The sequence below is a fragment of the Trematomus bernacchii genome, unplaced genomic scaffold, assembly GCF_902827165.1.
Source record: "Trematomus bernacchii unplaced genomic scaffold, fTreBer1.1, whole genome shotgun sequence".
Lineage (NCBI taxonomy): Eukaryota > Metazoa > Chordata > Actinopteri > Perciformes > Nototheniidae > Trematomus > Trematomus bernacchii.
Genome location: NW_022987564.1, coordinates 19,666,349 through 19,693,982, shown reverse-complemented (window position 1 = coordinate 19,693,982; position 27,634 = coordinate 19,666,349). Strand labels below are relative to the sequence as shown.

Genomic DNA, 27,634 nt, shown 5'->3' with positions numbered 1-27,634 from the left:
TGTGTGTGTGTGTGTGTGTGTGTTGGCGGGGGGGTGGTGCAGTTAATGAGCAGCATTACTTTCCTTGTCTCTCTCGTTGGCAGGCACGGTGATAGGGGTGGTGATCTACACAGGCAAAGAGACCAGAAGCGTACTGAACACATCCTCTGCCAAGAACAAGGTGAATACTTTTTCTGTTTATGCAAGAACAAACGGCAAGTTATGGGATTTGTTTGAGAGTTTTTGGTCGGGGATGCCTCAATTAAAAAAAAAAACATTCATGTTATTAGAAGGATAAAACGTCATGATGGTATACAGTATATGATCATTTTCCTTTTTCCTTATATGTGCCAACTCATTTCTTGACATATCGATTCATATGATTCAAGTGTATAACATATAAATAAATAAAATTAAAAAAACTACCAAATATGAACCTGAATGTTTACTTTCACATATGATAAAAAAAAAAGTCTGGAATTAGGAAATATTTGTTATTAAAACTAAATGCACTTCTTAGTATATGTTTTACTTTCTGCATAGGATGTAACGATTTTCTTGGGAACAAAAATAATTAGGGATATCTTGGTTTGACATCCTTACAAACCAGATACACTTAATTGTGTTTCTTGCAATTTATAAATAATAAAGAAAAACATATATATATATATGTATGTAATTTGCAACATTTCTTGCACTATTTCTACTTCTACTTCTTGCACTATTCTTATTGTTTTATGTTTTATATATCTATATATTTATGCAATGTTGGAGGAGCCTGGGAAGATTTTCATTCTAAAAACGACACTGTAGCTACTGTGCATATGACAATAAAGCCCTTAAATCTTTGAATCGTATGCCAGTATAAACATACATGTTTAGAAAAAGCTGCAGAGGGTGAAACACACAAAGTAACAGCTGCTCCAAGTCCCCCTCCATGCCATCGTTCTTCCCCCTGCCTCTAATCACTAATCAATCACTGTAGCGAGGTGCTTTTTTAACCTTGACTTTCTAGATAAAGTTGGACCTGTCAATGCAAAAGGTCAACGCCGGTTGCTAATTAACCAAAAGGGAAATTAACTAACCGAGGATTTAAATGACATTTGCAGCAGAAAGTTAATCCCGCAGAATCCCCATTGAGTGTTTTGTCCTCAGATTGAGGAGGTGAATGGAAATCTGATTCTAAATATAAGAAGGAAGATAGGGGAGCTAGATAGACACGGGTCAACTGATAGAGGTGGTGGTTTTGCTACATTACTTTTACACACAAAGTTACAATTGTCTGCACCACTAAAGCTCTATGTGGCACAACACAACCCTTTCCTACTGCGGCACAGTTTTGACACCAGTGTCTTTTATTAGGAACGCTGATGTGGCTGGTCGAACTGAGCGTGGGGGGGCCTCTGTTTTGTGTAAGCTCGACAGTTGAGAGGAATTCAATATTTCAAGGAGATGATGTCAGAAGTGCCAATATGGAGACTGGAGATTGGGGGAGAAAGTCGATACAGTGTGGCTAAAGTCGCAAGAACGTTTTGGCCTCATATAATCTGTTGTGACAGCGGCTGGGGACAATGCCTGCACTTGATCAATCTGACAACACGTCAGACATAGATTCACTCTTTGTCTCGGTATTGTTAGACAGACCTCTGTCTGAGTAAAGAGGCAGAACAATGTCATTTGACAAGAGGCTGCTGCTCAATAAAGATTGTTAGTTTGAAGTACATATCCAGCTCTCAATACTCTTCTACTCTTCACATGTCTATCAAACTCTTGGAAAAAGTTATTTACTAAGACCTCAAGAATCAATTTCACTTTATTTTTCCTTGATTCACCGGATCAGCACCTCAAAAGCTGAGGCCATGGTTCTCAGCAGGAAACCAATGGACTGTCCACTCAGAGTAGGGAATGAGTCCTTACCCCAAGTGAAGCAGTTCAAGTTTCTCTGGGTGTTGTTCTTGAGTGAGGGGTCAATGGAGCGTGAGATGGGCCTGAGAATCGTTGCAGCGGTATTGCAGTTGCTTTACCGCACCGTTGTGACCAAGAGGGAACTGAGCCAGAATGCAAAGCTCTCAATCTACCGGTCCATCTTCATTCCTACTCTCAGCTATGGTCATGAACAAAAGAACGAGATCGTGAACCAGTGTTTCAGGTAGCCGGTACTTACCGTACTTTGACCGGAAAGATCTTTAGAAGTCCAGCAAATTCAAATCCTCCAGTCATATTGTCTTGTATAAATTATCAAACACAAGCCGCTCTCATCAATGCCACAAGCGCGCAACAAGACACCGTGCCACCGGAGCGGAGCTTCAGGACTTTATATCGCGAGGAAAAATAATACTTGTAGTTCGTATTTGGGGCCTTCCACAAGCTGCCTTTTGCTCAAATCCACTGTTATCGTTGTACATGCCCCTTTGCTCAGTGCGACCTGGCTGCTACGACTGTGCCCAGAGTAAAAAGTAGTTAAACCTTTCTCCGAACATTTTCTTCCAACGGAAACACTGTCTTGAATGCAGTCGGACGAAATGGGTTTACTCCGGTTGTCCCTTATGGATAAGGTGAGAAGTGAGGCAGGGACTTGGAGTAGAGCTGCTGCTCCTTCGCGTTGAAAGGAGCCACCTGGTCGCCTCCCTATCCTGGTGTTCCCGGCTTGTCCGGCTGGGAGGAGACCGAGGGGCAGACCCAGGACCAGGTGCAGGAATTACATCTCCACGCTGGCCTGGGAGCACCTTGATGTGGCGAGTGGAAGGGACGTTTGGGACCCTCTGCTGGAACTGCTACCTCCGTGACCCGTCTCCGGATGAGCGGTTGACTAGGGATGGATGGATGGATGATTCACCGGTGTCTCAAGCACCTTAACAAAGCGCTACTTACTCACTGAACTCCTGATATTCTTTGCTTTTAACTCAATGAATATTCATGTCCATCAGATTTCACACACATAAATACAAGCCACAAAGCAGATCGAGTCATTCCTTTCACTTTTAATGGCTTGGAGATGAATGGGGTAAAATATGCACTTTTTTTTTAATTCATTGATAGCATCTTTAGGTTGAGGTAATTGAGTCCTTTCCCCCCCCCCCCTTGACTGAATGAATAATGACTTCATCTGATCCCCGGCAAGGCTCGGAAAAATGTAGACCCGCCATTGTTCGAGCAGAAGGCGATCCTTTGCTTTTCAGGCGTGCTCTCTGTCTTAATTTTTCTTCATTTTAATCCACCCAAACCCCCTATTTTTCTCAATAGCTCAACCATGAACCATGTAGTGAAGCAGCAGGGTGGGGAGATACCCACCCACTCGCTCCCGTTACCCTTCCTTTTTTTTCTTGCTACTGGGAGTTTAACAGCGACGGATAAATCAGTCACACTGGTCCCCCGGCTCTCGCAGTCCTCAGGGGAATGGGCTTGGTGGGGGTTTGGGCAGCGGAGGAATTCTGCTGCTTTTTTATACGTGCTTGCCCCCTCCCCTTCTTTTCAGAGCAGTTCCTTTTATTTGAGGGAGGAGAGATGTTATGTTCTGCTGTTTTTGTAAGCGTGGTGCGTCAGAAGAAAGCCCTCTGTGTACAGGGCTTTGCTGCGAGCGCTGCCAGAAAGGGGAAGGGCACTTCTTTATTTGACATCTTTTTCCCACATGCTCCATTGGCTGGGAGATACACTCGAAAAATAAAAGACAATTCTGACCCCCCTTTTTTGTCTTTTCTTTCTTTTTTTCTTCCATAAAGCCAATCTCAATATGGGAACTTTATTTTTGAGGCCTTTTGACCTTCTGTTGTATTGAAAGACAATACTTCAGTATGGAAATAAAGCAACTACAAAACAAACGTATTTATGTCGTACACATGGTTTGCATGATAAAAGCCTGCAGCTAAGAGTGTTTTTCATTGGCTTTGTTTTTGCTCTCTGTCTAGCATATTGTAAGGCTTTGGGAGCAGATGGGGAACTTCTTAGTCTCAATGTATGACTAAAATAAATACCATGTTTACTCTGGTAATTCTGTGAATCCCTTTTGAAGGAAAACCCCACAATGGACTGTAGAATCAAAACCTAATACACACAATGTATTTTTACGAGTAATTCCATGCTAACGTGCTCATGGGAAATGAGTAGGACAATGATGAAGAAGTGATGTCTGACCTATGACCTCTTGTCTCTATAGGTGGGCTTACTGGACCTTGAGCTGAACCGCCTCACCAAGGCTCTGTTCCTGGCCCAGGTGGTCCTGTCTGTTGTCATGGTAGCAGTGCAGGGATTTGTGGGTCCTTGGTTTCGCAACCTTTTCCGATTTGTCGTGCTTTTCTCTTACATCATCCCCATCAGGTACTTTTTTAACAATGTTTTGATATTTTGTGACCACAGGCAAAATAAAATATGTATGGTTGTACAAAGAAAAAAAAAATTCTTCGATTAATACTTTGAATCCCAAGCTTCCCGTCTGTTTCCTCTTGGACAAGACATTTTTTAGAACATGGAATATATTTCATTAATTTTGTGTTGCAGTTTTGACACAGTTGTATTATTATTATTAGTTCTGTGATAGATAACGGCTTTGTTTTTCCTATGGGTAGTTTGCGTGTAAATCTGGACATGGGGAAGTCGGCTTACGGCTGGATGATCATGAAAGACGAAAACATCCCTGGCACTGTAGTGAGAACCAGCACCATCCCAGAAGAACTGGGCCGGCTGGTCTATCTGCTGACAGACAAGACAGGTAGGTGTCCATACACACTGAAGATTACATTCACAGTTCTTGACTTAAAGCAAAATTATTTCTGATTTCAAGAGGACAACTATTTTGCATCCAAGTATAGGCTCAACTCTTTTTGCTGTTCTGCTTGATAGCAAAATGATGTTGGAATCATCATAACAATAAAGATCCGACTTTAGAGGAGTAGCGCAGGAATGAATCCTAAAACCCGGAACTTAGTTAGTTGGTTTTTGTGGGTTTTTCTTTTGTGTTTTTGGTACCTGAAATAAGGTCTGTCGTAAACACAAGAGATTCACATTTTATTTGACGGTTTACAGTAAAAACACTTCTGGAGAATGTTTGAAAGTTTACTTTTTCTCAAAGGGAGCCCTTGTGATGCTAACTTCTGGGAATCATAAATCTATTGGTTAGATTTATGATCGATATATTTATGATTTGAAATGATAAAAGTAGAGTAGACATGTGGATGTTATCCGGCTGAACAAAACGTGCATTTATCTAACAGGTTCGTTTTCCACAGACCTTATTTCGAGCTATTTTCCAAAATCCTATGGAGAAACCTCATTGCTTTTTTGTGGAGGGAACCCATGCGCAGCTTACTTCCGGGTTTTAGGACGCGTCACTGCACCACTCTATTCTATGTACAGGGTAACACTGTTTGTAGATGCAATTATTAGTGTAGCACACACAAGACACTTGCTTAACAATAAACAAATAAATTATTTATTTAATGTATTTATACATTTTTATTCAAATGTAGTTTCAGCCACCTAATAGTGGTTAAGTTATACACATTCTGAGGTAAAAGAAAGGACAAAAGGTAAAACAAATCTCCCTAATGTGTGTTCCTTCAACTTCTCTCATTTCACAATCACGTCCTGATTGTCTAATAACAAATGGCTGCTCTTTACTAATTCTAGTCAATGTGGCTCAGTGATAAACGCCTGCTGTGCTCCTAACATGCTCCTCTGTCTTACCCCGCTGATCTAGGTAGGAATAGATTAGCTGCAGAGCCTATTTGTCCAGGTTGATAGTTAAAGCACATGGAAAGAAGAACAAACAATCAATCGGAGAGAATTGGTTAACCCCGTCTCTAATGTTTTTGGAAGTGAGATGCCCTCTAATCAGCTTTAAGCTCCATCGCCACACATTCCGTCTACCCACATCCATTAAAAAAAGCCATTGCTCTGTTTTACAAAGTTGTTGTTTTTTAGTGTCTGGACATTCACTCCGTCTTTTTGTATGCAATGTCTGTCAGTAAGAGAGGACATGCACTCCATATTGGTAATGAGATTAGGTCAATGAGAAGGCAGTCACACAGTGATGCATTGTGGGCAGTCCACTGGTGATAAATGCTGTGTGTGTGCTTGTTAACTTCAGATATGTTAAGTATATTTATTTTGCTATGAAATAGTGCCTTTTTGACACCTTTGATGTTTTTTTTTACCCATTTCTTAAACGGCTGATATTTTGTATATAATACTTATCTAATTACGTTATGTGTACAGAGCAGAAGATCCTAAGTTATTGATTTACCTTCATTAGATTTTCTTATAGTCTAAATTCAATAGCGAACAAAAGAAACTTAAAAACGTTATTTATAGTTTGTCAACTAGAGCAGGGGTTCCCAACCCCCGGTCCGCGGACCGGTACCGGGCCGCGGAGGTGTTACTGCCGGGCCGCGAAATAGCTTTGAGTTTATCGTAATATTTGCAGAATTATTAATATATACAAATATTTTATCATGATATTTTTTTCAAAAAGTGTTTAATTTTCGCACCTATGCCACCAGTCATATTATTTCATCCAGTAGCTAGTTAATCTTTCACCAGAAAACCGTTGAAAATGGCTTTTATGATGTTCCGAGGGATTCGGCGGCTCAGCCTAAGGTCTCAGCCTCTTGTGCGCACGAGCATGTTACCGGTGCGCCAAGTAGGAAGAGGAGCGCACAGGAGACAACCGTTTGATTGCAGACTGTTATGTTTATGTGGGGAAATGGTGGTGCATACATTATTTGAGATATATTTCAAACTCGGACTTCATTTTAAGGACATGTCGGCCAGGGGTGTAGAGCTATTTGTATAAGCACCGGATTGGCAAAACAGGAGAGTATAAACCAGTCTGCCTTGATCTATGAATTAATGTCCGGGACTCTCACGGTATCTGCTGCCCGCAGCTGTTTTATAGAAGGAAAACCTCCTTCACTTCATGAAATGGCTGCAACATCAGGAGGCAGCGGGACGTATACTCGGTGTGCCTTTTTACGCACCGCCTTCGCTGTGTTTAATTTAATCAGAACAGTTTAAGAGTGACTGCAGGCTGCTACGTGTTAACCACACACACATCTACACACATCTCTACACACATCGAACTGCCCGATTACTCCCCCTTTTATTAGTTTTATGAAGGAGATGTCCAGTCAGTCACCAAGGCGCATGATGTGTGTGTATGTGCTCTGCTCAGCTCAGCTCTGTGTGTTCGGTGTGTTTGTGTCTGTCCGACACCGGCATATATGCGGCTGTTCCCAAAATAAATTAGTTTAATCTTAATCTCGATGTAGTGCTAAATGCTGTCGGGAGTGCACCGGAACGAACGACACTATCATAATATCTTCTGAAAACAAATGCCAGTGTCACACACAAACACACACACACACACACACACACACACACACACACACACACACACACACACACACACACACACACACACACACACACACACACACACACACCCTGGCGACCAGACATCTCCTTCATAATGCGCCTTCTCCTCGTTTTCCCAGCATTCACTGGATTATCCGTAAATCATACAAACAAAACCAAAACGTTGATTTATCTGTTTTCCCGTTTTGGTTTAAAGACTGAATAACGTCGGTTTTTTTTGGTTTTCCGAAAAACCAAAAAACAACACCGGTTCTTTTTTAAACTTTGTTAATATGTTTTGGATGCATATTGTTCTAGTATTTGTTCAGGCTGTTACATACAATTAGCCTCTGTTGCTACCTGCTGGTGGTGAGTAAATATTAAAATCAGTTAAAATTGACAACCGGTCCGCGATTTTTTTTTAATGTATCTACCGGTCCTTGGCACAATAAAGGTTGGGAACCCCTGAACTAGAGAACACTGACATGTTTATTTTTTATAAACTGTAATTTTCCCAGTTAGTATGCACCCTGGTCACACAAAGATAATACTTGTGTTACACACACCAGCCTTAAAGATACGGTATCAGTTGGGCTTGACTTGTTATGCTTAAGATGGAAATTAGAGCAGTCCTCAATAAAGGAATAATTATTTGGTCATTTCTTTACGATTTATTGGTTTGTGACATTGTATTGGTCTTCGGAACTGCAGGCACATTGACTCAGAACGAAATGGTCTTCAAGCGGCTGCACCTGGGAACAGTATCCTACGGCACGGACACCATGGACGAGATACAGAGCCACATAGCTCAGTCATATGCACAGGTAAGATTTATTTCCGTTTATAATTCCTTAATTAACTGCATTGTTCAGTAAACATTCTGACCATTAACACCACCACCATCCAGAAAACTATAGCATCAAGTTTGAGCACTAATTTGGGAATGAATCCACTACTTATATTCCCTTTTAGCTAAACAATTATATGAATTCCCAATAAATGATGTTAAATCTACATCTTCCAGTATGTAAAACTGGACAGAACCAATCAAAAACAAAGCAAAACGTGTCACTTGCAACATAAAAATGTGTTTCCAGTCGTGGAGAGGATACATTTAAATACAAACATGTTCACTCGTGTTTTTCTGCTTATTCACGCCTCTCCCTGTAGATCACATTGAACAATTTTTATATTGAGCTAAGGATAAGATTTCCAGGAAAGAAGCCCATATTGTTCATTCATCAGTGTCCCTCAGCGCGTCCTCGTACTGTAAGCAAGAGCTTTCCTCACTGGGTGGCTCAGATCTGGCTGCAGTCTTGACAGAATGATATTGTTCATACTCAGCCAGCTCCAGCAGCTGCTCAGCACTGAAACCATCTGCCCCACACCCTTATGTGTAATCTCGGCTAATGAAAAATGACGAGTCCTTTTTAGAGCTGCAGCTGAAGCAATTCCTCTGACCAGCTATTTTGACTATGTTGCTCTTTATTTACTGTGACAGTGACATAATTACAGGAAGCTATCATTTTTAGCACTATTGTTAATTTAAACAATCCACCCATATTAGGGCAGAAATTAACAGTTGTTGCCATTTATATATTTATATATAATACTTTTTCTTAACTAAAACTTATTTTTACTTTAAATCTTTAAAAAATATTAAAAGGGTCCTATTTAGCTTTTAGTGGTTTTCCCTTCCCTGTAGTGTGTTCTATAGGTTGTTGTGCATGGTCTGCAAAGGCTTAAATCACAAAGTTCCCTCCCGCACACTTTCCCCCCCTCTTTCATTTTTTAAAGATTCATATTATAAATCTTTTAAAAAAAAAACGTGTTGTAGTACATGTTGTTGAACTAATGTTATACTTCATTATCTAGCAATATCATTAGCATCCTCTTCATGTTGCTCCAATGCTTAACTTGTCTGACAACATAACCCAATCGTCTCTCATTGATCTTTCAGTCACTTTCCATGAAGGTTGTCATACTGTATTCCCCACTGCCCCTCCTCCCTGCCTGGCAGGACTGAAGGTTAATAATAAGCCAAAATCAAACGCTTCAGCAGAGCGCGTCGCCCCCGTCAGGCGCAGCTGGCACAGTGGGCTGTCTGCCTGCTCCGCTAGTCACCCCCCAGTTAAACTGATGGCTGATGTCAAAACAGCGGTACACATAAAAGGTCCTCAAATCAGATATGACACGATAAAGACGGTGATACAACACTTCCCTTCGCTGAGTCGTTTATCTTGAACAGGGGTGTCAGAGTGAGTTGGCGACCAGTGTAGGATTCAACCTAGTTGCCATGTGCAGGCATCCTTCAGTTGTGACTGTTTTTAAATGTATTTAAAAGTCATTTTCTAATGTTCTGACTCCATGGTTCACATTATTTCAGCCGCCCTCCCAGCCCTCCAATGGAAGCACCAGCGGCACCACTCCAGCACGGAAAACCCAAAGCTCGGGCCCCAAGGTCCGCAAGAGCGTCAGAAGTCGCATCCACGAGGCTGTGAAGGCCATGGCCCTGTGCCACAACGTCACACCGGTCTATGAGTCCCATGCCGCCGTGAACGGAGAGACGGAGTCTGCTGAGGCCGACCAGGACTTCAGTGATGACAACCGAACCTACCAGGCCTCCAGCCCTGATGAGGTAAACATGACATCCAGGAAACAGTTTCAGCACCTTCAACTTTAGAGGGAATAAATGGGTTCACTAATAACTTAGTGTTTCAGAGGTTTCTGCCAAAGATTAGTCTGTAGTTCAAATTGCAACACATTATTGTAGTTGAATTGGTTGAATGGGTTCAGTACTCCACTCCAAATCTGTGTTTTAACCTATGGTACTAAAACAATTGCTCTTTACCTGGTATTTGACATATTTCAAAATGTTTCAAATACATTTTTGGTTTTGGTATGTTCACAATAATCCACCAATCCATGCTAGTTCCATAAACACCTAATCTTAATGACTATCTTTATTTTGCCCTTTATGCTAAATATTTCCCATTGCTTAGGGTTTCATTTAGGAACATAAATTACCTTGTTTTCTAAAGCACCATTACAAATCTTTTTAAATGTCTCATATTTTGATCAAATCCAGCTACTAGTTGACACCAATTGCCCTTCTGGCAAGAATAAACGGTGAGATTCTCAGCCTGTGTTTTTCTGTCTTCATGTTTTATTGGTGATCCTAAATAACCCTGGTTTGTCATAATAGTCATTTCATGAACACAAAGTCAGAGGTCGTGATCCCCTCATAGAGGTTAAGCTATTTAACCGTGTGTACTTGCTTCCTGTGAATTTACTGCCCCTGGTAGAACGTGAAGACGATCCCTAAAGGCATCACTACCGCTTCCCTTCCTCTGACCGTTCCTTTAATGGCTGAACGTGCTGCTGAGCCTTTATATATATATAGCCCTTAATAATCATTTTATACAATTGAGAAACCCAAAGAGAATCTATACTTACATCTGGAAAACAGGGAAAGATTTTTTAACAGGTAAAGTAACAGTCAGTATCTGTTTTTAAAGAGAGGTTTAATGCGTGTTGAGGGGTAGTTAATCCCCCCATACACCCCCATTTCAACACGTTTGTCACCCATGACATGTGAGAGCCTTTGTGAGAATGCGGCACTTCGGGTTGAACCCAGAGTCTAGCTATCTAACAATCAAAATAAAGATAAAAAGGTGGCGAGAGATAAATCTCAGTTGTCCTCCCCCTCTGAGTTGATGTATATATTTGTTTATATCCCTGCCCACTCCGTTCTATCTCCCCTCTCTGTATTGTCTCACACTGCTCGGATTGATCAATATTTAATTTTCTCCCAGAGACGATGAGAGGTGGAGGTCTGTGATTGTAGCTGGAGCCCTCCCTTCCCCTTCTACTATATTCTTTGTTCTTCCTCTGTCCCCCCCCTCTCTCCCTCCTTGTCTCCTCACTCTCATTGACTGCAGCATCAGATCTTGGCTGCTGCTCGTCTGTTAGTGATAGTTTGTTTGGCCCTGGCTCTCTGCTCAGCCTCTCTAATGTAATGAGCCATCATTAAGGAGATGAAGTGGGCGGCCGCAGAGGTCATCTGACCTGCCGGTGAACAGAGTCCTCCTGTGACCTTTGACCCTCGTAATATCAGACAAGAGCATTGGACTGTAGACTTTAATGACTGCCATGTCCAGGAAGTGGGTGCTTCATCATTTCCAATTGGATGTAACTGGCAGTTTCACTGAGTGTGATGTTCACCATAAGGTATCTTATTTGGGTTCAAATTTGTATTTTGGGATTCTACTGTGACATTTAAATGCCTAAATGTCAAAAAGCTCTTTATTTTTCCTCATACTGCCTGTGCTGCAGCACCTCTTTTCACCCTCTGTCTGAAACTCTGTGATTGGTTAGCTGGCCCGCTCTGTTGTGATTGGTCAACCGCTTGGAGATGTCCCGCCCCTTAGCCTGTTACGTACAATATGTTGTAGTGTCAGCCAATAGAAGAGCCAGTGTTACATAGTGATGTCACTATGTTATGGAAGTAAACAAAGGAGTCCAATGGATTTGTTCCAGGCAGACTGGGCTCTGGTTTCAGACAGAGGGTGAAAAGAGGTGCTGCAGCACAGGCAGTATGAGAACAATAAAGAGCTTTTTGAACATTAAAGCATGGAGACATGTCACAGAGACATTTTAATACGAATATGAACCTGAACATTAGCAGAATAGGGCCATTTTTCTTCATGTTAAAAACGTTAAATGATCTCCAGAATAATTCACTTCTAATACCTTTTTATATTGACATCGACATGACATGAGCAGAATTTAACCTGTTAATGGTCCATTTTCCTCATGACATGCTTGAGCTGCTGTTAATGTTAAAGGCAGTGCTGCCATTGTGATTTAAATGTTACATGATCATTCGAACGTTGTGTACACAGTTGAATATTGATCAGGTTGTTTAATCCTGCCATTGTCCTAAAGTAGCTTTTCTAATACCGTCGTAACGCATAATTCACATGCAGTTTGTATCAAAGTTGACAAAGCTTTAAATAGTTCCTGTAGAGCTCAAACAGGAGATTGAACAGCTAGATTTAGGATTCTCAGTACATGGTGTATCTGTCCATGTGTGTATGAGCTACACACACAACCACCAGGATAATGACACACAGATGTGTGTTAAGTAAATACAGGCAGCTCCTTTTTACGGAGCTCAAAGGGGGAGCAGCAGAAATGACGGGGTATTAACAGGAAGTTCCAATTTGTAGGTCAGAGTATAATAACAACCTTTGAGTGAGCAAATTGAAAATGAACCCATTGAGGATTGAGTCGTGTGCAGCTGAACGCTCACTCGGGGGCTGCAGTTCCTGCTGAGGAGGGAAGAGGAAAGAGAAACAGAAAAACACTTATCTGGAGCTGAAAGAGGAGCTCAGGAGAAGCCGTAACTCTCTCAGGCTTTGTCTTTCAACTGCAAGAGGGATAAGATTCAGTCTGCTCCATGGTCTACATTTTGGATTTGTATGTTGAATACAAATGTTTTATATTTGGTTAAAAATGATCATCGCAAAATAAAAAATTAAAATCACCTCTTTTTCACATATGTATTGTGCGAGATTAGCTTGCTTATTTTATTTGTATTGAGTAAATGAGTCCTTGATGGGTTGAATGCAATATATCTCTATCCTTAACTAGGGATGGGACAATATAGGATTTTAATGCGGAACAGGAAATCCGTGAATATCACATCTCTTCTTGATTTCTGAAGGTTACGTTTCTTTTAGGTTAAGATGACCTTATTGTGTTTAGGATGCCTTTGTTGCAAGTTTAAGCATATGTGGACAATAATATCCTGAATCATAATTCATTTTGCAAGGTTAAACATGACATGCAATTTAGAGGTCTGTCCTATACTCTCGTATTGTAGGAATCAGGTCATTGATATTTGACTGTGACTTTTGCATTGTCCTTTTAGTCAGTATAAAAAATGGCAGAATTCATCAGCTCTCTTTGATTTATTGAAGTCAGAGCGTAAATGTTATTGTGTAGGGTGTCGAACTGCCCTGTTTCTAGCTTCTGTACAGTTTTCTTTTTGAATGTTTCCCTCAGGTGGAGCTGGTGCGGTGGACGCAGAGCGTCGGCCTGACCCTGGTGAACAGAGACCTGGCCTCCCTGCAGCTGAGGACCCCCTCCGGACAGATCATCTCCTTCCACATCCTGCAGATCTTCCCCTTTACCTCCGAGAGCAAGAGGATGGGCATCATCGTCAGGGTGGGGAACTTGTTTATAACAATAGGACTTTTGCATGATACTCCCTCAGAGAACCAGACATATTACATTTATTTTTGTTTTTTTATAACTCTTTATCACCTTGATGTGTTAAATGTGGCTGCTGGAAGATGCTAGGTGTAGAGCTATATGATTCTGATGTTTACATGTTTCAGCTTCCGTGAACAGGAAATGTACTAATTGTCATTGATGATATGATTTAGGAGGAATCGACCGGAGACATCACTTTCTACATGAAGGGAGCTGATGTTGCCATGGCGAGCATTGTCCAGTATAACGACTGGTTGGAAGAAGAGGTAAAATCTACAAATCTATACGTCCTACTGACGGTGCATTCGCGTTGTAATGACAGGGAAACTTCTGTTAATTGTGACTTCCGACACGTGCACAATGTTCTCCTACAATGCAATGACGATGAAGCTTCCTGCTTCCATCAACTGTAAAATACATTGTTCTGTCAATCAATCAAAAAAATGTATCCCGTTAATCACAATAGTAATCTGTGATAAATCAATTAATCATCAAACTTTAGTTTATTCTGACTTCAGACTTTCCAACTAATGATGATTAGTGATTATTAAATCATGTTTGAAATATTTAAGAAATGCTTGACAAACTGGTAAGAGAAATCAAAGGGGTTTGAATTTATTATGAAATTATTTTAGAAAAATTGGCATTAAGTCCGACAATTTTCCAATCCTAAACTAAACCATCGACTTACCGGCTGTCACAGAGAGACACTGTGATTGCCCTCTGTATAACATTTTATTCTATGTTTATTCATCTGGTTGGACCCAGCCACTGTGCGTAATCTTTTGTGTCTTATCGTAAAAGCATCAATCATTATCTCATTGCTTGAAATAAGCACCTCTTGATGAAAACTGTAATGAAATAGATAATAACAAGCAATAGATAAACACACACATCATCACATAGTGATATTTTTGTCCAATGCTGTAATCAGGACATTCATTGAGAGAGACATCGGGCCGTGTCTACACCAGCTTGGTGATCGAAGGTCTTGTGTGCATATGTTCATAATTATATTGGCATTATTGAGTCATTTAGCACTGCGGGCGCCGTTTGATTTAATTAGTGACCTACATAAAGTTGAAGTAATTACAGTATGTCATATTCCTGATCAATTGTTCTAACGATGTCCTGTTGGATGTAATATCCCGCTGTCAGATCAGCCGGCGCTACGCTTATTCTCTTGTCAATAACCAATCAACAGAGCAGATTCGCCCCATTGGTGTTTCATATCAAATATAAACCGCCGTCCATCCCTTTGTTTTACTGTGTCCTCTGAATTACACCAGAGGCTATGTTATTCACTATTGATTTCTCTGCTGTTGTAACAATATGCTGCTATCGACAGTACTGTACATGGTGTACTTATAGCAGCCGCTCTGATTGAACAAATGATCTGCCCATGTTTGATTTATATTCATCTCCGCGAGGGATAATTATTTTGACCCCTGTGCCTCGCTTTGAAAAAGTAAAAAAGGTGCCAATAAATAGCAATATAACAAGATATATTAGTATTTTTTTTCCACTTTCAAAGTTAAATATTGTCACCAACATCAATCCCGATCATAACGACAAAATATTTATTAATTTTAAACTTTAACCCTTTCAATGCCGGCTTGTTTATGTAATAGCACAGTGGTTTTTTTCAGGAAAAATAAGCACAAACTTGCATTCGCTTAAATGCTCTGCACGTATTAATCCACTCATTAATACATTTACACACACAACTTAATAACATCACACAAACTTGACCCTCCAATCAGAGATTCAGTCTCCTAGGGTAATGAAGGTTCGCCAAAGGGTGGGGAAATTGTTGTGGACTGACTCACAATGACAATCACCAACATTCATTTTGATCCATAGCTGTAAAGTTAAAGCGTGACATGTTAAAATGTAGATTCTAAGCTGTTATGGCAGTAAGATTAACATTTGTGGGTTTGATTGGTTTCAATGGGGACATTTTAGTCCTTATGGGTCTGAGTGTTTCTATTTTAGCTAACAGTTTATGATATACTTATAGCAATAGCTGAGAATGATCTTTCATAATAAAAAAAACAAACAACCCACATGTATGCCATATATATGCAATAACATAGCCTACATCATTAACACAGCCTATATCATTAACACAGCCTATATCATTAACACAGCCTATACTGTATATGCATTAACACAGCCTAAAAATCTAAAATGTGTCTCTAGCGGCACAAGAGTTAAAAAAACAAAACCTTAAAGAATTTAAATTGAAAGTCTTTCTTTTAAAGGCAGAACTATGTGTATATCTCATAACACCCTGTCCCTCTCCTCTCTGTCAGTGTGGGAACATGGCCAGGGAGGGCCTGAGGACTCTGGTGGTGGCCAAGAAGTCTCTGTCTGAGGAGCAGTACCAGGACTTTGAGGTATGGATCATCAATACACTGCATGCTGTGTTAGGCTGCATCTACACGGAGACGAAACGGAGAAAGAACCGAATTCGATATCAAAAAAGTCTTCCATCCACACGGTATCGCCTCATGAAACGTGTCCGTCCACACGAGACCGCTCGACCCGCTGGAGACGCTGTAGTACATATGCCGGGCCTGTAAGTGGCGCTGTACTTCCGCCACAAAATACACCAAAAGTAGCGAATAAGACCTCCCGAGCATGGTTGTCATGGTTGCCTGGTTGCCCTTCTGTTTATTCTCCGTGGTGGATTCAGCGGTGACGCAGGAGTGAGCAGCAGAGGTGGGGAGAGGCAGGGCTCTGGCTGTTTCGGTGGCCTCTGTTTCTCTTTTTCTCCGTCCCCGAGGCGAGCGTGTGCTCCTGCTGTAAAAGGCAGGTGCACCGCCACCACTGCCACTGACTCTGAGCCTGGCTCCCGAGCAGGACGTTCTCCCCGGTAGTCCACCAGCAGATGAAAAACACCCACTTCTCCGCCTCTTCCAAGGGACGAGGGAACCGTGCGGGGGGGGTTCTGCTGGAGGCTCCTGCTGGGTGCACTGTCCTGCGAGATACCGGGACCTGGCTCGAAACACTCGGAACACTGTTGTTGTTGTTGTTGGCGAAACACATCAGCGATGACGCGGGTGGTGAGCGGGAGAGGTGGGGCTATGGCGTATAGGGCGTACACACGGAGCCATTTGCCCCCCCAGAGCGTTCCGTCCGCAGATCTACCCACCTTGGGACCCGTTACCATTTGAGGGCTCCGTTTCCCCGGTTCCGTTACGACCTCGTGTGAACGAACCGTCCATACGATAGAGAACTGTAGCAGATACAACCCGTTTCGTGTCCGTGTGGACGGGGCCTTATACTGCTCTACATACAGCGCATCCTTTACTTTAATGAGTCTCATGTTTTCTTTAATTGGAACTAGAGGTAAGTCTTTTCAACAAAATAGCGATGTGAGCCTGTTTCCTCTTGGATTTAGGTTGTTTCTATATCATGACAGCAGCTTTTTTGAGTCACTTAATGATTGAAAAACTCAGCATTCACTCTTTTTAGTTATGTTGACATGAGTATTTATCAGTTGCCTTTTTCACTTTTACCTCACAATTCCGAATTTTTTGTATTCTTTACCCCCTCAATGTATAGAACCGCTACAGCCAGGCGAAGCTGAGCCTCCATGACCGCGGCCTGAAGGTGGCAGCAGTGGTGGAGAGCTTGGAGCGGGAGATGGAGCTGCTGTGTCTGACCGGAGTGGAGGACCAGCTGCAGGCCGACGTCAGGCCCACGCTGGAGCTGCTCAGGAACGCTGGCATCAAGGTAAGGCTGTCACTGTGTCAGACTTTCAATACATGGTTAAAGTGCCAAAAGCATTCTTAGCAAAAATATTGTGACAATATCTGTAGAACATTTTGAAAAATTAACAATGCAACTGTATCAGTGAAATTCATCTTCAACTCTTTCTGTTGTGAAATTACTTTTATTTTTATCATGATATTAATATTTCAGTACTGTCAATACTGGTATTTCGCAACATACCTACTATGAATACTGCCACCAGAGTTATTCTGGTCAACTCAAATATATCCCCTAATACCTCAAGAGTGATTCAGCGTTTAAACCAGATACACAAAAAGGAGGTAATGATGATAATCTTAATTTGTACACGTCCAAAATATCTGAGGTTATTAAAGACAGTTCACACTTTAAGGTGAATTTCAGTTTAACAGAAAGACAATCCAGGCCCTTCAAATCCAAGTTACCGCGGGGAAGGAAATGTTAAAAAGCCTTTATTTAAAAAAAAAATTGTAAATATATATATATATTTACTTAACTCAAATCATTTAAAATACTAATATACTATTATTTATTATCCAAAACTATTAAAACAAATAAATAAATAATAGAACTTGATCATTGAAAAGCCAAAAAGATTTCAATTTTTTATTTACATGTATTAGCCCTGACATAGAGGAGTCGGAACATTTTGCTATTGTAATATAGCTAAATTAGTTTTTAACATTTCCTTTCTCATGGTTATTATCTTTTGCCCTGATCTCCATCCTATTGATTCAGATGTTCCCTGTTTGCTAAGAGCATGCAACACATGCATCATCTCAGGTTGAGTACACAGAGCAACCAGTTGTGTCTCTTTCTTGAATTACAGATCTGGATGCTAACGGGGGATAAACTTGAGACGGCTACGTGCATCGCCAAGAGCTCCCACCTGGTGTCCAGAACCCAAGACATCCATGTGTTCAAGCCGGTACGCTGTTTCCCTTTGATGTTATCACAAAGCGCTTATGTATCGGGGAATGACTAAAAGCCTAATGTCCTCACGGCTAATTGTATTGTGTGGCTCTCGAGCAGATCTCCAGCAGAGGAGAGGCCCATCTGGAGCTCAACGCCTTCAGGAGGAAGCATGACTGTGCTCTGGTCATCTCTGGAGACTCCTTAGAGGTACTACAGCACAGCGCAGCACACAGTAATGTTTACTAAGGGAGCAGATGATGCTGAGGATGCAGCCAAAAACAATACTTAACACTTTAACCAGAGCTCTGAAGATTTGGAGAGGAAATCAATCATATTAGTCCTTTTTTATGAGGCTGAAAGATTAGAAAAGTTCATTTTTTTTAACTTGTTTTTTGTTTAACTGAGAAAAAGACATAAATGAAAGAAAGGCACAGGTACAGCTAATGGTCAATATAATGTGCCGAACAAAAAAATAAGACATTGTTATGATCCTGGACTTGTTTTACATCAGTACAGTATTTCTACCTGATGCCACTTTATACTTATACACTACAATGGAAGCTTTTATTACTCCACTACATTTATTTTACAGCTTTAGTTACTAGCTTCTTTGCAGATAAGAGTTTATAATAAAAGAAAACAATAAATCATGATGTATTATTACAGTTTAAGCTACCCAGCAGCATGTCAAGTAATTGAAATAAACACCAACTTTACTCAGTGCAACATTGAAGTGATGAACACCATAATGCAATAGATATCATTCAGCAATGGGCCATTCAGCAAGATACGTGCTTTAACTTTTTGAACCTAAAGTATATTAAGTATATTTTACTTGAGTTCAATTTGAATGCTGGACTTTTATGTAAGTACTTCTTCCAACTCTGGATGTGTATCGCTTTTATTGGGACCTAAAGGGATATTTCTATGGTACAAAAGGTAAAAGACAATTAAGATTGTGTAGGAGATGAAATGGCCACCTACTTTCCAAAAAGGCTTTACTGTAATCAGTGTTTTCACTTGTATGGCATTCAAGTCCGACTGATAAAGTATTGCAAGAGATCACGTGAATATCTGTAGAACTTTAATTGTTCAGTAATCTATGTATTGTATCTTAGCTCAGATTTCCTGTGTACAGATTTCAAAAACGATAATGCAATTACAACAAAGACAACCAAAGTGTATCTGTGTTGTGTTGCAGGTGTGTTTGCGCTATTACGAGCATGAGTTTGTGGAGCTGGCGTGTCAGTGTCCTGCGGTGGTCTGCTGTCGCTGCTCCCCCACCCAGAAGGCCCAGATCGTCACGCTCCTCAAGCAGCACACAGCCAACAGGACCTGTGCCATAGGTGAGGGCTGACACAGACTGACACATGATGTGGCTGCAGCACACGGAAGTGTCTGTGTACAGCTCAGTCCCTTAGGGAGGAAAGGCTGGACAGATGAATTAAATACCCATCCAGTGATTTATTTTATTCTCTTTTGGATGGGGATTTGGTTCAAAGTTATGATTTGCCTTCAAACTGTCTGCCATACCCCAGTTGATATCTGCATTGATATTTATCAAATGCTGACAATGCACAGACACCGGAGCAAATATATATATATTATACTTCTTTTATCCACAAGATGGCAGTCAAAGCTCACTAAGAGAAGCACCCAGCAAAGTGTGCATCTTTCAATTCAGTTCAGATCATATTTGGCTTACAGGAGATGGCAAAAAGCACAAACACAACATACAAGAGGACATGGGACATACTTCACCACAATTACAGCCTTAAATACAATACAAAATAAATACGTTTTAATCTAGCTTGTCCAGATTCAAATATTGTACAATTATTTTGTTGTTTTTTTTTCTTTTTGTGAAAGGTGATGGAGGAAATGATGTCAGTATGATCCAGGCTGCAGATTGTGGTATTGGAATTGAAGGAAAGGTAAAGACCTCCATTTACTACATAAACAGATTTTGATTAAGACCTCATGAGAGCTAGTTCATTCAGTCAAAGAAACTGCAATCATCTTGAAAAACCTTATTAAACACTTAATTTAGTAAGAAGTCAAACGGATATTATTCCTGCAAGGCCACACATTATACCAAACTGTAAAAACTTTAGGGAAACTAGGAACAAAGTGACACATTCTGTAACTTTAGATCATTTTTTAATACAATTTCAGAAGTATATGGTTTAACACTTTGGTGTTTTACAACTGCGTCTTTCTAATTGTGTGTGTGTGTGAACAGGAAGGGAAGCAGGCATCTCTGGCTGCAGACTTCTCCATCACGCAGTTTAAACACATCGGGCGCCTGCTCATGGTTCACGGCAGGAACAGCTACAAGCGCTCTGCAGCGCTGGGTCAGTTCGTCATGCACAGAGGCATGATCATCTCCACCATGCAGGTATTAAAACACTCACACAATATTCATGTCGTTTTGTCCTTGATGCCTGTTTTAAATAAGTGGTCCTGCTTTTAATTATTGTTCAGACAATTTTCCACATTGTGGCCAATACAATTCTTAAATAACTGACTTTATGACACCATTTCTGTTCCCTTTCCTCAGGCGGTCTTCTCTTCTGTGTTTTACTTTGCCTCTGTGCCACTGTACCAGGGTTTCCTCATGGTTGGGTATGTATCTTTTCCAAATGTCTTAATGTGGTAAAAATGTATTGTTTTAAATGTATCTGCCACCTCACAGATACTCCTATTGTAGCCAAGGCGCTAAGTTGCCTGTTTACTGTAGCATGACAAAGCTATTACCTCTATATCTGTCTTAGGACAACCAAATGCATGGTTAACGATGGCTAATATGGCAACAGCCTTACGGTAACACAGCACAGATTTGTGGAAATATGTGGTCCATCTTAACCCTGTTTTGTTGTGTGCAGGTATGCCACCATGTACACCATGTTCCCTGTGTTCTCCTTGGTTCTGGACCAAGATGTGAAGCCAGAGATGGCTCTACTCTACCCAGAGCTTTATAAAGACCTCACCAAGGTACAGTGCCCTTTTAAAAAATATATATTTACATTACTTGCAGTGTCGCGATATGAATTCTAAATTAGAAATCCATCCAAATAAGCTTTTGATTTGACGTTCAAAATCAAGAACAGGATTGGCCATTTTCCTTGTTTTCTTTTCTCTTCACCCACACTCACTTACATGCATCAGAAGGTAAAGAACACTTAGCGGTAGCCTGAATCAGCACTTTTCAAAACATTAAAAGATTTTATTTTTAAATTAGGGAGGTGTAACGGTACGTCCACACGGCAGCGTCGCGTTGAAGCTTTGCCTCTGTTGCTCGCTTCGAAAGTTGAGAAAAGTTCAACTTTTCAAGCGTTGACGGAAGCGCCAGCCAATCAAATCATATGCCAGTACAAGCTCTAGCCAATCAAACCGCACGCTTGTGTGTCCAGGGCGGGAGATGAATGTGATTGGTTGTTGGTCGCACGCCAGACACGCCCACCGGCAAGCTTCAACGCACGCTGCCGTGTGGACGTACCCTAAGGGAGAAAAACCCTTTTGATCATCAAACAATTGCAAACAATCATGGGCGACTTTGGCTGTGAGGTAGTGCGATCGTCTTTCAATTGGAAGGTTCGATCCCAGCCTTCGAAGTCGACATGTCGATGTATCCTTGGGCATGATACTTAACTCCGAGTTGCTCCCGATGCCAACGTTGTGTAAATGTGTGTGAATGTTAGCTTACTTAAGCAAGTGCCACATAGCTCTGTATGAATAAGTGAATGATGACTTGTATACTACTGTACATACAGTACTGTAAAGCACTTTCAGGAGTCTTAAAGACCGGATAAAGCGCTATAAATACCATTTACCATATCCATCAGTGCTTGAAAAATCTAATCAAATCCTGACCTTTTAAATCTAAAGTTTATTTTCTGCAAATGTTCTCCCTAACATCAAGTCATATCATATATATGTGTTCCACTTATGGATGATGTTTCTCTTTCAGGGGCGTTCATTATCTTTCAAGACATTCCTCATCTGGGTTTTGATCAGCATCTATCAAGGTAAGGTGCTCATTCTAAAAGTAACATAATAGCTCTTATATCTGTAACTGAGCCGGGTACAGCACGGCTTGTCTGTACAGAATGTGCAGTCTGCTACTGTAGACTGTCAAAGCAACTCTTCAACCACCATTTCATCATCTCCCTCTAGCGTGTCTTAATACCAGGGTCCCCGGGCCCCCTTCAAACTCTCGGACGGTCACTTTCTCAGTATCTTAGGTTTCCAACCGCCATCCGCCTTTACATGCGGGCTTTTGTCCGTCCAGTAAATCGATATTTCTGTAATCGCTAAGCCATGCAGCGTGTGAGAAAGATCTATGTTCCTGCTGGAGCGTGACTTCCTGACAGCTCGGGGTTTTTTAATTAAAGGCCAATACCAGGTCTCTGGTAGGGGGGGGGTGGAGTGGGGGGGCAGGATAATGTAAAGACGATATGAGAGGACGACAGCGGAGGAGGAGGAGGAAAATATTAGCCGCCAATCTAGCTTAATTTATTACAGAGTTTGACTGGCTGGAATGTGCTGTATGGAGACTGTATGAAGCAGCAATTATGTGATCCGTTAGAGGCCATTGAGCTCAATTTGTGTTGGTTATGATAGAATGAAGAGCTATCAAGATACAGCAGGCGCCTAAAGATGACTGAGTGTCTGGATACTAAAATATGTTAATCAGACAGACTCACTGAAGCACCTTTAGCTCTTATAAAGTTATTAAATCAGTCCTTATCTCCAGACATCCTTACCTCAATGTCCCAGGCAGCTGACTGTGGAGCAGACCTGAGAAAAAATGATGAAGAAATAATACTTTAAAAATGACACAACCTTCTCTTTACAATCCTGGGCTGTGAAAAGGTCCTTGCGTTAACGAAAGATGTGAAGGAGAAATCATCAGGACTTAGGAAAAGACAATTACAGTGTTGAGACCGTGCAACTTCTAGTGGAAAGCAGATGTTACTGATGTGCGTCTGCTGTGGGAAAACCCCCATATCTTCCATAGAGGGACTAAGAAAAGAGCGTGTGTTCATATCAAGATGGTTCATGCGGGCTCTATAAACGTGGACAGGCAAAAGATTATTTACAATTTCTTTATGAAGGTTTGAATGAAAAACCAATTGTTGATATGAAATGGTAGCATGTGCTCACCCTCAACCTCCTTTCCCCTCAGATGTATCAACATTACCCTATTTATTAGTCCCAATAAGTATGAGTGGAACATAAAAGCACTTTAGCCAGTTTTGACAAGAGGGGAAATGCTAAATAAGCAGTGTAACTGACATGATGCTTTTTTGGCCACAATAGATTGTTTCTGTGAACGGCAAAATATTGCATCACTTAAAATGTTGCGGCTGCAAGGAATTGTGGGACAGCGTTATCTCCTTTCCTTTAGTCGAGGATGGTCCGGTGTTTCCTATGCTGCAGGAGATAACAAAGGAAGCATTGAAGCTCCTTTCGTATCATCTAGAAAATTCAAAAAGATATTATCATGGCTATCACGGTACTTCCGGGTCATTTCACTCCCTAAGGAACTTTTCAAAAATATTATTCAACAACAGCCCTTGTTTAATCCGCCTCCTCCATCACTAATGTGTTCTGGTAATATCATGTGGTTGATGTGTTTCCTCTGGCCACCAGGGGGCATCCTCATGTACGGTGCTCTGGTGCTGTTTGAGTCTGAGTTTGTGCACGTGGTGGCCATCTCCTTCACGGCGCTCATCATCACGGAGCTGCTGATGGTGGCGCTCACCATCCGCACCTGGCACTGGCTCATGGTGGTGGCCGAGTTCTTCAGCCTGGGCTGCTACCTGGCCTCCCTCGCCTTCCTCAACGAGTACTTCGGTAGGTCTCAATTTACTCCACGCTTGTATCTTTGAAAACCTCGGAAACTAAAAGAAAAGCTTATTTGTTTAATAAAAGAATACATTTATGAAATGAGTTTGAATAATTGAATGTGTCAAAGTTTAATGAAAACTGAAAATATATAAATAAATATGAGAGAAGTTACCCACACAAGGCTTTTGGAAAAATGTCAGTTAAAGGTGGGGTATGTAATTTATTTCAGAAACACTTTTTGTTGTATTCCATGGAATGCTTTTAACATCCCGATAGCAATGAATATATGAAATGCTTTGACAATAAATACATAAAAAAATGTCATCTGTGGAAGCCGTAGCGCTGTAAAAAGCACGACCAATCATCTGAGCCGGCCCGGCTAAAATAACTGGATGGCCTACCTACCTGTCAGCCTTCCATCTGTGCACAAACTTATCTCGTGCCTTCATTGGTCATGTGTGCGTTCGTGTGTGTTGGAGGAGGGGCTCTGTAAGGAAGTGGCAGATTTCTTCCGGTTGTGTATTTTCAAATTCTAGCACACTCGAGCTGGTTTCTCCAAAATTACCTACCCCACCTTTAACTTACATTTTGTTATAGATTAATCTGCTTATTCCTTTCTAAATAAATACATGTTGTGACATTATTTCTCTTTAAAATGTCAAAAGATATAGAACAATTATTAATGTAATTTCCCAAAACCCAAGTTAAAATTATGAAATTGCTACTTTTGTTCAACCAGCCCGCCAAAACCCAAAGAAACATAGTTTACTATCACATGTGACAAAGAAAATAAGCAAATCCTCACATTTCAGACTTTGAAATGACAAGAGCTTATCGAAATAGATCCCAAATAAGATATCATTTGAATACATTGGCTAATCCATTCTGGTCTGCTTTCATGTAGCACATAGCTCATGACTATAGTAGAAGCATATCTTCACTTAACCCTTTTAATCCAGTATTCATTTTACACTTTCTCTCTGTGCTTTGTGTTGAATCTAATGTAACACTACAACACTACTCCTAATGGTGTGCAGTAGCTTTAGCTCTGTGCTTTATGCTTCCGTCTGTCTGTCCCTGTCATCACTGCTAACCTGTCTCTCACTGTTTCTGCTGCTCTCTTATGCTCCTGTATGTTTGCGACAGGCATAGGCAGGGTGTCCCTGGGAGCTTTCCTTGGTAGGTTGGCAGCCTGTCAGTTGATCTCCTCATGTATCTCCTTGCACTTCCCAGTGATGTTTGTCTGTGTCATCATGTTGTCTTTTTTTCATTTGAGCTTGTGTCATCTTGTTGTGATTGGATTCTTCTCCGCTGTCTCTCCACTGTTCGTGTGGTTTTATCCCCCTGTGATCAAGTTGCATACTAGATTGAATGCTTACTATCCCGTGAAGTAATAAACCACAAAGAAAATGTGTATTCAAGCTGTTCTTCCCCCCCCCCCCAGACCTGTCCTTCATCACGACGTGGCCTTTCCTGTGGAAGGTGTCGGCCATCACGTTGGTCAGCTGTCTTCCTCTCTACATCATCAAGTACCTGAAACGCAAGTTCTCCCCCCCGAGCTACTCCAAACTCTCCTCCTAAGCCATGAGCTTTCTATTGTCAGCACTTTTTCCACTCGCCGATCCTCAGTGATGGACAGGTAAGGAACCACTGGAACAATCCAAAATGGAGGGGAATCAGTTCTTCGGATTATGTCACTGAGATTTGGGATTACTTGAAAAAACAGAGCACATGGGAAAAGAAGTCTCTAAACGATGGATTTAGTCACGCAAAAGAAGGGCAACACGGTGTGAGTGACTGCACTAAGACCCCATTTTTCATAAAGGGTCAATCTGCCTTTATTTGTTTTAACGCATTTCAAACAATCCAAATGTCATTTTATACAGTTCTGCATTTTTTTGGATGTCTACATTTTTATATGTGAAGTTTAGAATTTTTTTAGTGTCGTTTTTTTATTCTTGTTATTAATTACAGTTGCCGGCCTGCATTTTTTTAACTGACTTGAGTAGCTGTACGGGACAAAAGTGTTTTCTTTGTTACTGTTAATAAAGCCTTTACATGCAGCATTGATCCTTAATGCTGTCACGGTAAAACCTCACTGCGCTAACTCTTTAAAGAAAAACATTACGACATTCACAAATGCTGGTAAAACTTTATTTCTGTGCGTTTGCTGCTTTGCGTCCTTTACATTTTGTAAGACGGCGCATGACATTATCATCTCTGTATTATGAACCAGCACTCCATAGCAGCGTTAAACATCGTTTTGTTAGTGTATTTGCGATGTTTGTCGATGTCTGCCAAACTTCCTGTTGGGACGTGGCCGCTCGCTTTGTGCCTCATCATGACGTGTGTTAGTGTGCTGAAGCTGCATCTCACATAAACAATCATCAGAGGTGTTTGTTTTAGTTACCTCTGCAGCCAGATGTGAACTTCGAGGAACTTCAATTCTCTTAAAGACAACATTTTTCCGAAGGGGAAACCACTTTAAAAGTCACAACAAAGGACCCCGAACACTGACGGCTGTTTATTTTTAAACCTTTACTGACAATATGACTCCCCTGGGCTTCCATGTGACTTTGTCCTGTAGCAGACGGTGACATTGAGCTCTCTTTGAGGAGGAATGAGTTTTATCATTCCCTCTGTGTAATGCTATTGTTGAGCATGATCTAAGCTCAGTGTAATATACATTTCAGTATACAGGATTTATTATAGCTATGATTATTAGTCTGGTTGTCATATATTTTTTAATCATAGTTGAGTTAAACTCAGGTCGATCATTCCTAAACACGGCTGTTTTATTTAGTTTAAATCGTGGCAACCATACTGTACAATGTAGCTACACTATAATAAAAAAGACTAATAAATGATGCAGTTATGTGACTGCGACACAGCGTTTTAAATTCCTGATTGACATTCTTATGAAGAGCATTCCAAAAGTGTTTCCTGCTCAGACCTGTGTTCTTTGTTTGTGATAATGTATACACTTTTCTTTCTTGTCAACTTGCTTTCCCTGTCCTACACTGCGATTTCTAACAGTATGTCTTTATTTATACAATTGTTATTGAAAATGAATAATAAAAAGAGACAACAGTTGCTATACATATCAATTTTGTTCTAAACATCTATAGCAACAGAAACTCTTCAGGAGTTTGTTTTATTCACCATGAAGTGCATCTTGTGGCCACTAGATGGAGGTAGAGACTAAACCTTGGACATGGATGTGGCTCAAAGTAAAGTATTACACTGAAATACTTATACTGCTAATATATACTTTTACTCGAATACAATTCAGAGGCAAACGTTTTACTTTATCCTCCACTACATTAATTGCCCACTTGTTTTCGGATTCATTTTATTCATTTAAAAATATCATCAATAAATATATATTTTTGAATTGTATTTGTATTTTAGATTTATATAACTTTAATAGCCCCCTGTTGAATAACTTGGTAATCAAACTTTTTGCATCGGAAAGCAAATAAAGTGCTAATTTATTTAAAAT

The 27,634-nt window shown here is 40.8% G+C and overlaps 1 protein-coding gene across 2 annotated transcripts in view; it reads left to right on the top strand.

Moving 5' to 3' along the window:
• Positions 1–27,233, top strand: part of atp9b (ATPase phospholipid transporting 9B) — a 50,714-nt gene extending 23,481 nt beyond the window's left edge. For both annotated transcript variants that reach the window (XM_034124809.1, XM_034124810.1), the window contains exons 11-29: positions 84–160; positions 4,133–4,293; positions 4,542–4,684; positions 8,038–8,150; positions 9,713–9,964; positions 13,396–13,557; positions 13,779–13,871; positions 15,921–16,004; positions 17,176–17,346; positions 18,194–18,292; positions 18,397–18,486; positions 19,481–19,625; positions 20,149–20,213; positions 20,522–20,677; positions 20,840–20,904; positions 21,165–21,273; positions 22,250–22,307; positions 23,935–24,138; positions 25,577–27,233. In XM_034124809.1, coding sequence (XP_033980700.1) covers positions 84–160; positions 4,133–4,293; positions 4,542–4,684; positions 8,038–8,150; positions 9,713–9,964; positions 13,396–13,557; positions 13,779–13,871; positions 15,921–16,004; positions 17,176–17,346; positions 18,194–18,292; positions 18,397–18,486; positions 19,481–19,625; positions 20,149–20,213; positions 20,522–20,677; positions 20,840–20,904; positions 21,165–21,273; positions 22,250–22,307; positions 23,935–24,138; positions 25,577–25,713 — 2,384 coding nt within the window. In that variant the 3' untranslated portion in view covers positions 25,714–27,233. The remainder of the gene's footprint in view (positions 1–83; positions 161–4,132; positions 4,294–4,541; positions 4,685–8,037; positions 8,151–9,712; positions 9,965–13,395; positions 13,558–13,778; positions 13,872–15,920; positions 16,005–17,175; positions 17,347–18,193; positions 18,293–18,396; positions 18,487–19,480; positions 19,626–20,148; positions 20,214–20,521; positions 20,678–20,839; positions 20,905–21,164; positions 21,274–22,249; positions 22,308–23,934; positions 24,139–25,576) is intronic.
• The last annotated feature ends 401 nt before the right edge of the window (positions 27,234–27,634 follow it).